Source organism: Oncorhynchus nerka, linkage group LG14, assembly GCF_034236695.1.
Source record: "Oncorhynchus nerka isolate Pitt River linkage group LG14, Oner_Uvic_2.0, whole genome shotgun sequence".
NCBI lineage: Eukaryota > Metazoa > Chordata > Actinopteri > Salmoniformes > Salmonidae > Oncorhynchus > Oncorhynchus nerka.
Genome location: NC_088409.1, coordinates 101,162,927 through 101,175,477, shown reverse-complemented (window position 1 = coordinate 101,175,477; position 12,551 = coordinate 101,162,927). Strand labels below are relative to the sequence as shown.

Here is a 12,551-nt window from a genome sequence, read left to right as displayed (position 1 = left end):
TGTAACACTACAGTAACCGAACAGTATAACACTACAACACTACAGTATAACACTACAGTATAACACTACAGTATAACACTACAGTATAACACTACCGAACAGTATAACACTACCGAACAGTATAACACTACCGAACAGTATAACACTACCGAACAGTATAACACTACAGTATAACACTACAGTGTAACACTACAGTATAACACTACAGTATAACACTACAGTATAACACTACAGTATAACACTACAGTATAACACTACCGAACAGTGTAACACTACAGTATAACACTACCGAACAGTATAACACTACCGAACAGTATAACACTACAGTATAACACTACAGTATAACAGTATAACACTACACACTACAGTATAACACTACAGTATAACACTACAGTATAACACTACAGTATAACACTACAGTATAACACTACCGAACAGTATAACACTACCGTATAACACTACAGTGTAACACTACAGTATAACACTACCGTATAACACTACAGTATAACACTACAGTATAACACTACAGTATAACACTACAGTATAACACTACAGTATAACACTACAGTGTAACACTACAGTATAACAGTATAACACTACCGAACAGTATAACACTACAGTATAACACTACAGTATAACACTACAGTGTAACACTACAGTATAACACTACAGTATAACACTACAGTATAACACTACAGTATAACACTACAGTATAACACTACAGTATAACACTACAACAGTATAACACTACCGAACAGTATAACACTACAGTATAACACTACCGAACAGTATAACACTACAACAGTATAACACTACCGTACAGTATAACACTACAGTATAACACTACAGTATAACACTACAGTATAACACTACAGTATAACACTACAGTATAACACTACAGTATAACACTACAGTATAACACTACAGTATAACACTACCGTATAACACTACAGTATAACACTACCGAGTATAACACTACAGTATAACACTACAGTATAACACTACAGTATAACACTACAGTATAACACACTACAGTGTAACACTAACACACTACAGTATAACACTACAGTGTAACACTACAGTATAACACTACAGTATAACACTACAGTATAACACTACAGTATAACACTACAGTATAACACTACAAACACTACAGTATAACACTACAGTATAACACTACAGTATAACACTACAGTATAACACTACAGTATAACACTACAGTATAACACTACAGTATAACACTACAGTATAACACTACCAACAGTATAACACTACAGTATAACACTACAGTATAACACTACAGTATAACACTACAGTATAACACTACCGAACAGTATAACACTACAGTATAACACTACAGTATAACACTACAGTATAACACTACAGTATAACACTACAGTATAACACTACAGTATAACACTACAGTATAACACTACAGTATAACACTACAGTATAACACTACAGTATAACACTACAGTATAACACTACAGTATAACACTACAGTATAACACTACAGTATAACACTACAACACTACAGTATAACACTACAGTATAACACTACAGTATAACACTATAACACTACAGTATAACACTACAGTATAACACTACAGTATAACACTACAGTATAACACTACAGTAACACTACAGTGTAACACTACAGTATAACACTACAGTATAACACTACAGTATAACACTACAGTATAACACTACAGTATAACACTACAGTATAACACTACAGTATAACACTACAGTATAACACTACAGTATAACACTACAGTATAACACTACAGTATAACACTACCGAACAGTGTAATGCTTTAATACTTGTCATAATATTATGAGGGTTTATTAACAACCTGTAATAGTTGTCTGATCTGTCTTTCTCTCCCCTCCCCCTGTCTTTCTCTCCCCTCCCCCTGCCTCTCCCCTCCCCTGTCTTTCTTTCCCCTCCCCATGTCTTTCTCCTCCCCTCCCCCTGCCTCTCCCCTCCCCCTGTCTTTCTCTCCCTCCCCGTCTTTCTCTCCCCTCCCTGCCTCTCCCTCCCCTGTCTTTCTCCCTCCCCCTGCCTCTCCCCTCCCCCTGTCTTTCTCTCCCTCCCCCTGCCTCTCCCCTCCCCCTGTCTTTCTCTCCCCTCCCCCTGTCTTTCTCTCCCCTCCCCTGCCTCTCCCCCTCCCCTGTCTTTCTCTCCCCTCCCCGTCTTTCTCTCCCCTCCCCCCTGCCTCTCCCCTCCCCCTGTCTTTATCTCCCCTCCCCTGCTCTCCCCTCCCCTGTCTTTCTCTCCCCTCCCCCTGTCTTTCTCTCCCCTCCCCCTGTCTTTCTCTCCCCTCCCCCTGTCTTTCTCTCCCTCCCCTGTCTTTCTCTCCCTCCCCTGTCTTTCTCTCCCCTCCCCTGTCTTTCTCCCTCCCCTGTCTTTCTCCTCCCCTCCCCTGTCTTTCTCCCCTCCCCCCATGTCTTCCCCCCTCCCCTGTCTTTCTCCTCCCCTGTCTTTCTCTCCCTCTTTCCCTCCCCCTTCTCTCCCCTCCCCCTGTCTTTCTCTCCCCCCCTGTCTCTCCCCTCCCCTCCCCCTCCTGCTCCCCTCCCCCTGCTGCCCCTCCCCTGCCTCTCCCCTCCCCCTGCCTCTCCTCTCCCCCTGTCTCTCCTCTCTCCCCCTGTCTCTCCTCTCCCCCTGCCTCTCCCCTCCCCCTGTCTCTCCCCTCCCCCTGTCTCTCCCCTCCCCCCCTCTCCCTCCCCCCCGCCTCTCCCCTCCCCCCCTGTCTCTCCACTCCCCCTCTCTCCACTCCCCCCTGTCTCTCCCCCCCCCTGTCTCTCCTCTCCCCCTGTCTCTCCTCTCCCCCTGTCTCTCCCTCCCCCTGTCTCTCCTCCCCCTGTCTCTCCCCTCCCCCCCCTGTCTCTCCCCTCCCCCCTGTCTCTTCCCTCCCCCTGCCTCTCCTCTCCCACAGTGTGCCCCATCAGGGAAACATCCCAGTCTGTCAGGGCAGCTGAGCTCCAGCAGCACCCCTCCCATGGGCACCCCCAAGTCCCAGAGCGGCACCCCCAGACCGGCCTCTGTGGTAGGGAGCCACCTTCAGGCTGCGGGAAGCAGGACACCCTCTTCCACGGGACACCCCGACTCTGAGCCCCCCCAGAGCAGACCGGGGGTTCTTGGAGCCTCCAATAACATTAGCAGTACTCCCTCCCACCAGCCAGGGAACGCTGTTGCACCTATACCTTCTGGCCCAGGCCCTGGGGGTGGAGGTCGTGGAGGGGAAGGGAAAGGGGTGCTGCCTCACCCCAGCGCGGGGGTGTCTCCGTCGGGTAGCCCCTCGGTGCTCTCAGCCCACCTGCAGGTCGACGTGGGGGCGAGGGGCGGGGGTGGTCTGGGGGGTAATGGAGGAGATGGGGGTCTGTCTAAAGAACAGCTGGAACACAGAGAGAGGTCTCTACAGACCCTCAGGGACATCGAGAGGCTTTTGCTCCGCTCCGGGACAGCAGGGGGCGCCGGAGAGCCACCAGGCCCCAACAACAACCCCAACAATGTAAACAACGTTAACACAGAAGGTAGTGGCGGCGGTCCGCAGGAGGACTCTGAGAATAGCGGTAATAATAACAACGATGCTAACAACATGTTGCTTCCCCCTATGGGCAAGATGAAGAAGTACGAGGAGCCTCTCAGGTCCATCATCTCCCAGGCGCAGCATCTGGGGGGGGCAGGGGGGATGGACGGCTCTCCCATGGGGGGTCCCCACTCCCCCGGTGGCCTGGACATGGGGACCCTCTTGGGTCCTGACGGACTGACCCCAGAGCAGGTGGCCTGGAGGCAGCTGCAGGAGGATTATTACCAGGAGAAGAGAAGGCAGGAGGAGCTTCAGCCTAACCCTCACGCACACCCACAGCACTTCAGATTGATGCAGGAGATGGGTGCCCCGGTTATGATGAGGGGTCCCCCTCCGCCATACCACAGCAAGTCTGGGGAGCAGCAGTGGGGGCCCGGGGGGCCCATGATGGGTCCGGGAGGGATGGGACCGGGAGGGATGGGGCCCGGTAACCCTCGGATGATAGACATGCACCAGGAGGGGCCCCGGGGGCCACGGTTCCTGGGCCAGATGCAGAGGGTTCCCCCTGGAGGGGGGGGGTTTCCAAGCAGTCCTGGAGGGGTGTTATCCATCGAGGGTCTCAGCCCCCAGCGGGCAGCCAGGCCAGGCATGTGGATAGAGGACCTGCCCCCCAACATGATGGGTGGTGGCAGGGGGCCATTCTACCATGGGGGGCCAGGTGGGGGACCCCCCCAACACATGCAGGGTGACCCTGAGCGCATGCTGACCCGGGAAGATATGTTCCGCATCATGGAGAAGAGGCAGCTACAGGGGCTCCACCACCTGGAGCTGGAGAGGATAGTCCAACAACAGGGTATGGAGGGGCCAGGGGGGTTCCCCAACCAGGGGATGGGCAGAGGGCCAGGATCAAGGGGGGACCCCATGGACTTCCTAGGATCCAGGGAGATGATGGGGTCCCCGGGCGGTGGAGGAGGGGGACCCCAGATGAGAGATCTGGTAGACTCCTCTCTCGGCCCAGGGGGGATGAACATGAACGTTAGCATGATGAACCAGCAGCAGATGATGCTGCAGAAGCTGAGAGGAAGAGGAGGAGGGCCACTAGAGGGTCCTTTAAGGGACTTGCTGAGCCAAGAGGACATCGCTCGGATCCGGGCCGCCCAGAATGATGCAGGACATGGAGGGAGTAAAGTGATGCTCCAGGGACCAGACGGCCCGCTCCACTTCCCCAACCAGGGGCCCTTCCCTGGGGGACCGGGAGGAGGCGATGGGGGTTACCTCCAGGGGCCTGGGGCTAACATGTTCGGCTTGCCTGACCAGCATGGTGGGGGGCCTCACATGGGGGGTACGTCTCGCCTCAGCCACATGCCCATGGGTGGTGGTGGTGGGGGGGGACCCCGGGGCGCAGACCTCGGCCCCCACCACCCTTCGGACCTGTCCATCAACGTGAACCCCGGGATGGTCTCCCCGGCGATGCCCCCTCCCCCTCACCAGCTCAAGTCTCCATCCCTTAACCAGGAGCCATCGCCTCTCATGAACTCCCCCGCCGCGGGACTTAAGTCCCCCTCTCAGCTATCCTCCGCTGGGGGTCCTCAGAGCCAGCAACACCCCCTACCCCCCCCTGCCTCTGGGGCCGGGACCCCCTCCTCTTCCTCCATGAAGTCTCCCCAGGTGATGGGCCCCTCCCTGGGTATGCGCTCCCCCTCAGACTCCCCTGGACGTCTGAAGTCTCCAGCCATGGTGTCGTCTCCAGGGTGGACATCCTCTCCGAAGACCGCTCTACCCAGCCCTGGGGGACTTAGCAGTGGGAAGGGGCTGGGGAACGGAGGCAGCAGCTCCACAGAGACTGGTAAGAACTAGACGCTGGTTACTGGCCCAACGCTCTAACCACTAGGCTACCTGCTGGTTACTGACCCAACGCTCTAACCACTAGGCTACCTGCTGGTTACTGGCCCAACGCTCTAACCACTAGGCTACCTGCTGGTTACTGGTCCAACGCTCTAACCACTAGGCTACCTGCTGGTTACTGGTCCAACGCTCTAACCACTAGGCTACCTGCTGGTTACTAGTCCAACTCTAACCACTAGGCTACCTGCTGGTTACTAGTCCAACTCTAACCACTAGGCTACCTGCTGGTTACTAGTCCAACTCTAACCACTAGGCTACCTGCTGGTTACTAGTCCAACTCTAACCACTAGGCTACCTGCTGGTTACTGGCCCAATGCTCTAACATCTAGGCTACCTGCTGGTTACTGGCCCAATGCTCTAACCACTAGTCTACCTGCTGGTTACTAGTCCAATGCTCTAACCACTAGTCTACCTGCTGGTTACTAGTCCAATGCTCTAACCACTAGGCTACCTGCTGGTTACTGGCCCAATGCTCTAACCACTAGGCTACCTGCTGGTTACTAGTCCAATGCTCTAACCACTAGGCTACCTGCTGGTTACTGGCCCAATGCTCTAACCACTAGGCTACCTGCTGGTTACTGGCCCAACGCTCTAACCACTAGGCTACCTGCTGGTTACTGGTCCAACGCTCTAACCACTAGGCTACTTGCTGGTTACTCGCCCAACGCTCTAACCACTAGGCTACCTGTTGGTTACTGGCCCAACACTCTAACCACTAGGCTACCTGCTGGTTACTAGTCCAACTCTAACCACTAGGCTACCTGCTGGTTACTGGCCCAACACTCTAACCACTAGGCTACCTGCTGGTTACTAGTCCAACGCTCTAACCACTAGGCTACCTGCTGGTTACTGGCCCAACGCTCTAACCACTAGGCTACCTGCTGGTTACTGGCCCAACACTCTAACCACTAGGCTACCTGCTGGTTACTGGTCCAACGCTCTAACCACTAGGCTACCTGCTGGTTACTGGTCCAACGCTCTAACCACTAGGCTACCTGCTGGTTACTGGTCCAATGCTCTAACCACTAGGCTACCTGCTGGTTACTGGCCCAATGCTCTAACCACTAGTCTACCTGCTGGTTACTGGCCCAACGCTCTAACCACTAGGCTACCTGCTGGTTACTGGTCCAATGCTCTAACCACTAGGCTACCTGCTGGTTACTAGTCCAATGCTCTAACCACTAGTCTACCTGCTGGTTACTAGTCCAACGCTCTAACCACTAGGCTACCTGCTGGTTACTAGTCCAACTCTAACCACTAGGCTACCTGCCACACCAAAAGTAGACACCCAGTTGAATTGTTTCCACATGTTGTTGTTACTGTCTACAGAAAATACTCTATAATCTCAAAGTGAAAACTAATTTCTACTTTTTCTTACAAATGTAATACAGTCATGGCAGAAGTGTTTTAGTAAGTATGAATAAATAATAAATATGAATATTCAGCACCTTTTTGTTTAGACAGGAGTAAAACGTGGCTTTACAAATCTTTAAGTTATATGGATTCACTCTGAAATGATAGGGGGCGACATGATTTCATGAATGACTATCAGGGGTCCTAAAATATCTGTAAGGGTCCCTCGGTTACGTATTGAATTTCAAGCACAGATTCAACTACAAAGACCAGGGAGCTTTTTGGAAAGCCTCATAAAGAAGGGCTGTGATTGGTAGATGGGTAACAATAACAAATCAGACATTAAATATATCTTTAAACATGATCAGGTTATGAATGTATATACACACTACATTACCAAAAGTATGTGGACACCTGCTCGTCGGACATCTCATTCCAAAATCACGGCCATTAATATGGAGTTGGTCCCCCTTCTGCTGCTATAACAGCCTCCACTCTTCTGGGAAGGATTTCCACTAGATGTAGGAACATTGCTGCTATAACAGCCTCCACTCTTCTGGGAAGGCTTTCCACTAGATGTAGGAACATTGCTGCTATAACAGCCTCCACTCTTCTGGGAAGGCTTTCCACTAGATGTTGGAACATTGCTGCTATAACAGCCTCCACTCTTCTGGGAAGGCTTTCCACTAGATGTAGGAACATTGCTGCTATAACAGCCTCCACTCTTCTGGGAAGGCTTTCCACTAGAGGTTGGAACATTGCTGCTATAACAGCCTCCACTCTTCTGGGAAGGCTTTCCACTAGATGTTGGAACATTGCTGCTATAACAGCCTCCACTCTTCTGGTAAGGCTTTCCACTAGATGTTGGAACATTGCTGCTATAACAGCCTCCACTCTTCTGGGAAGACATTAATATGGAGTTGGTCCCTCCTTTGCTGCTATAACAGCCTCCACTCTTCTGGGAAGGCTTTCCACTAGATGTTGGAACATTGCTGCTGTAACAGCCTCCACTCTTCAGGGAAGACATTAGTATGGAGTTGGTCCCTCCTTTGCTGCTATAACAGCCTCCACTCTTCTGGGAAGACATTAATATGGAGTTGGTCCCTCCTTTGCTGCGATAACAGTCTCCACTCTACTGGGAAGACATTAATATGGAGTTGGTCCCCCCTTTGCTGCTATAACAGCCTCCACTCTACTGGGAAGACATTAATATGGAGTTGGTCCCTCCTTTGCTGCTATAACAGCCTCCACTCTACTGGGAAGACATTAATATGGAGTTGGTCCCCCCTTTGCTGCTATAACAGCCTCCACTCTACTGGGAAGACATTAATATGGAGTTGGTCCCTCCTTTGTCCTACAGGCCCTAGTTTCTACCTTCTTAACAACACTATCAACAAGGCAGGTCCTACAGGCCCTGGTTTCTACCTTCATAACAACACTATCAACAAGGCAGGTCCTACAGGCCCTAGTTTCTACCTTCTTAACAGCACTATCAACAAGGCAGGTCCTACAGGTCCTAGTTTCTACCTTCTTAACAACACTATCAACAAGGCAGGCCCTAGTTTCTATCTTCTTAACCACACTATCAACAAGGCAGGTCCTACAGGCCCTAGTTTCTACCTTCTGAACAACACTATCAACAAGGCAGGTCCTACAGGCCCTAGTTTCTACCTTCTTAACAGCACTATCAACAAGGCAGGTCCCACAGGTCCTAGTTTCTACCTTCTTAACAACACTATCAACAAGGCAGGTCCTACAGGCCCTAGTTTCTACCTTCTTAACTGCACTATCAACAATGCAGGCCCTACAGGCCCTAGTGTTGTCCCACCTGGACTACTGTTCAGTCATGTGGTCAGGTGACACAAAAAAGGACAGGAAAATTACATTTGGCTCAGACCAGGGCAGCACGGCTGTCTCGGACCAGGGCAGCACGGCTGTCTCGGACCAGGGCAGCACGGCTGTCTCGGACCAGGGCAGCACGGCTGTCTCGGAGCAGGGCAGCACGGCTGTCTCGGACCAGGGCAGCACGGCTGTCTCGGACCAGGGCAGCACGGCTGTCTCGGGAACAGGGCAGCACGGCTGGCCCTCTAATGTACACAGAGAGCTAACATGAATAACATGCATGTCAATCCCTCCTGGTTCAAAGTAGAGGAGAGATTGACTTCATCACTACTTTTATTTATGAGAGGTATTGGATGAATTCCCTGAGCTGTCTGTTTAAACTACTAACACACAACTCAGACACCCATACATACCCCACAAGACATGTCACCAGAGGTCTGTTTAAACTACTGGCACACAGCTCAGACACCCATACATACCCCACAAGACATGCCACCAGAGGTCTGTTTAAACTACTAACACACAGCTCAGACACCCATACATACCCCACAAGACATGTCACCAGAGGTCTGTTTAAACTACTAACACACAACTCAGACACCCATACATACCCCACAAGACATGCCACCAGAGGTCTGTTTAAACTACTAACACACAGCTGGAACTCTATTCCACAGTACTACATAGAGACATGACTACATGGAACTCTATTCCACAGTACTACATAGAGCCATGACTACATGGAACTCTATTCCACAGTACTACATAGAGCCATGACTACATGGAACTCTATTCCACAGTACTACATAGAGCCATGACTACATGGAACTCTATTCCACAGTACTACATAGAGCCATGACTACATGGAACTCTATTCCACAGTACTACATAGAGCCATGACTACATGGAACTCTATTCCACAGTACTACATAGAGCCATGACTACATGGAACTCTATTCCACAGTACTACATAGAGCCATGACCACATGGAACTCTATTCCACAGTACTACATAGAGACATGACTACATGGAACTCTATTCCACAGTACTACATAGAGCCATGACTACATGTAACTCTATTCCACAGTACTACATAGAGCCATGACTACATGGAACTCTATTCCACAGTACTACATAGAACCATGACTACATGGAACTCTATTCCACAGTACTACATAGAGCCATGACTACATGGAACTCTATTCCACAGTACTACATAGAGCCATGACTACATGGAACTCTATTCCACAGTACTACATAGAGCCATGACTACATGGAACTCTATTCCACAGTACTACATAGAGCCATGACCACATGGAACTCTATTCCACAGTACTACATAGAGACATGACTACATGGAACTCTATTCCACAGTACTACATAGAGCCATGACTACATGTAACTCTATTCCACAGTACTACATAGAGCCATGACTACATGGAACTCTATTCCACAGTACTACATAGAACCATGACTACATGGAACTCTATTCCACAGTACTACATAGAGCCATGACTACATGGAACTCTACTCCACAGTACTACATAGAGCCATGACCACATGGAACTCTATTCCACAGTACTACATAGAGCCATGACCACATGGAACTCTATTCCACAGTACTACATAGAGCCATGACTACATGGAACTCTATTCCACAGTACTACATAGAGCCATGACCACATGGAACTCTATTCCACAGTACTACATAGAGCCATGACTACATGGAACTCTATTCCACAGTACTACATAGAGCCATGACTACATGGAACTCTACTCCACAGTACTACATAGAGACATGACTACATGGAACTCTATTCCACAGTACTACATAGAGCCATGACTACATGGAACTCTACTCCACAGTACTACATAGAGACATGACTACATGGAACTCTATTCCACAGTACTACATAGAGCCATGACCACATGGAACTCTATTCCACAGTACTACATAGAGCCATGACTCCATGGAACTCTATTCCACAGTACTACATAGAGCCATGACTACATGGAACTCTATTCCACAGTACTACATAGAGACATGACTACATGGAACTCTATTCCACAGTACTACATAGAGCCATGACTACATGGAACTCTATTCCACATCAGGTAACTGATGCAGCAGTAGAATCAGATTTTAAAACAGATTCAAAAACACCTTATGGGACTGTGAAGCAACACAAGCACAGACACAGACACAGACACACAGACACACTATTATACACACACATGTATTTAGTACTGTAGATATGTGGTAGTGGTGGAGTAGAGGCCTGAGGGCACACAGTGTGTTGTAGATATGTGGTAGTGGTGGAGTAGGGCCTGAGGACTCACAGTGTGTTGTAGATATGTGGTAGTGGTGGAGAGCCTGAGGACACACAGTGTGTTGTAGATATGTGGTAGTGGTGGAGTAGAGGCCTGATTTTACACAGTGTGTTGTAAATATGTGGTAGTGGTGGACTGTGAGAACACCTGAGGCACAGTGTGTTGTAGATATGTGGTAGTGGTGGAGTAGAGGCCTGATACACACAGTGTGTTGTAGATATGTGGTAGTGGTGGAGTAGAGGCCTGAGGGGAACACAGTGTGTTGTAGATATGTGGTAGTGGTGGAGTAGGGGCCTGAGGGCACACAGTGTGTTGTAGATATGTGGTAGTGGTGGAGTAGAGGCCTGAGGGCACACAGTGTGTTGTAGATATGTGGTAGTGGTGGAGTAGGGGCCTGAGGGAACACAGTGTGTTGTAGATATGTGGTAGTGGTGGAGTAGGGGCCTGAGGGCACACAGTGTGTTGTAGATATGTGGTAGTGGTGGAGTAGGGGCCTGAGGGCACACAGTGTGTTGTAGATATGTGGTAGTGGTGGAGTAGGGGCCTGAGGGCACACAGTGTGTTGTAGATATGTGGTAGTGGTGGAGTAGGGGCCTGAGGGCACACAGTGTGTTGTAGATATGTGGTAGTGGTGGAGTAGGGGCCTGAGGGCACAGTGTGTTGTAGATATGTGGTAGTGGTGGAGTAGGGGCCTGAGGGCACACAGTGTGTTGTAGATATGTGGTAGTGGTGGGAGTAGGGGCCTGAGGACACACAGTGTGTTGTAGATATGTGGTAGTGGTGGAGTAGGGGCCTGAGGACACACAGTGTGTTGTAGATATGTGGTAGTGGTGGAGTAGGGGCCTGAGGGCACACAGTGTGTTGTAGATATGTGGTAGTGGTGGAGTAGGGGCCTGAGGGCACACAGTGTGTTGTAGATATGTGGTAGTGGTGGAGTAGGGGCCTGAGGGCACAGTGTGTTGTAGATATGTGGTGGAGTAGGGGCCTGAGGGCACACAGTGTGTTGTAGATATGTGGTAGTGGTGGAGTAGGGGCCTGAGGGAACACAGTGTGTTGTAGATATGTGGTAGTGGTGGAGTAGGGCCCTGAGGCCACACAGTGTGTTGTAGATATGGGTAGTGGTGGAGTAGGGGGCCTGAGGACACACAGTGTGTTGTAGATATGTGGTGGAGTAGGGGCCTGAGGGCACACAGTGTGTTGTAGATATGTGGTAGTGGTGGAGTAGGGGCCTGAGGACACACAGTGTGTTGTAGATATGTGGTAGTGGTGGAGTAGGGGCCTGAGGGCACACAGTGTGTTGTAGATATGTGGTAGTGGTGGAGTAGGGGCCTGAGGGCACACAGTGTGTTGTAGATATGTGGTAGTGGTGGAGTAGGGGCCTGAGGGCACACAGTGTGTTGTAGATATGTGGTAGTGAGTAGGGGCCTGAGGACACAGTGTGTTGTAGATATGTGGTAGGGTGGAGTGGTGGAGGGGCCTGAGGGCACAGTGTGTTGTAGATATGTGGTAGTGGTGGAGGGGCCTGAGGGCACACAGTGTGTTGTAGATATGTGGTAGTGGTGGAGCTGGCCTGTAGGGGCAGGGCAC

General features: G+C 50.1%; 1 protein-coding gene across 3 annotated transcripts in view; it reads left to right on the top strand.

Annotated features, from left to right (window-relative positions):
* Positions 1-12,551, top strand: part of bcl9l (bcl9 like) — a 121,269-nt gene that overhangs the window by 103,580 nt on the left and 5,138 nt on the right. For all 3 annotated transcript variants that reach the window (XM_065000645.1, XM_065000643.1, XM_065000644.1), the window contains one exon: positions 2,940-5,379. In XM_065000645.1, the coding sequence (XP_064856717.1) occupies positions 2,940-5,379 (2,440 nt within the window). The remainder of the gene's footprint in view (positions 1-2,939; positions 5,380-12,551) is intronic.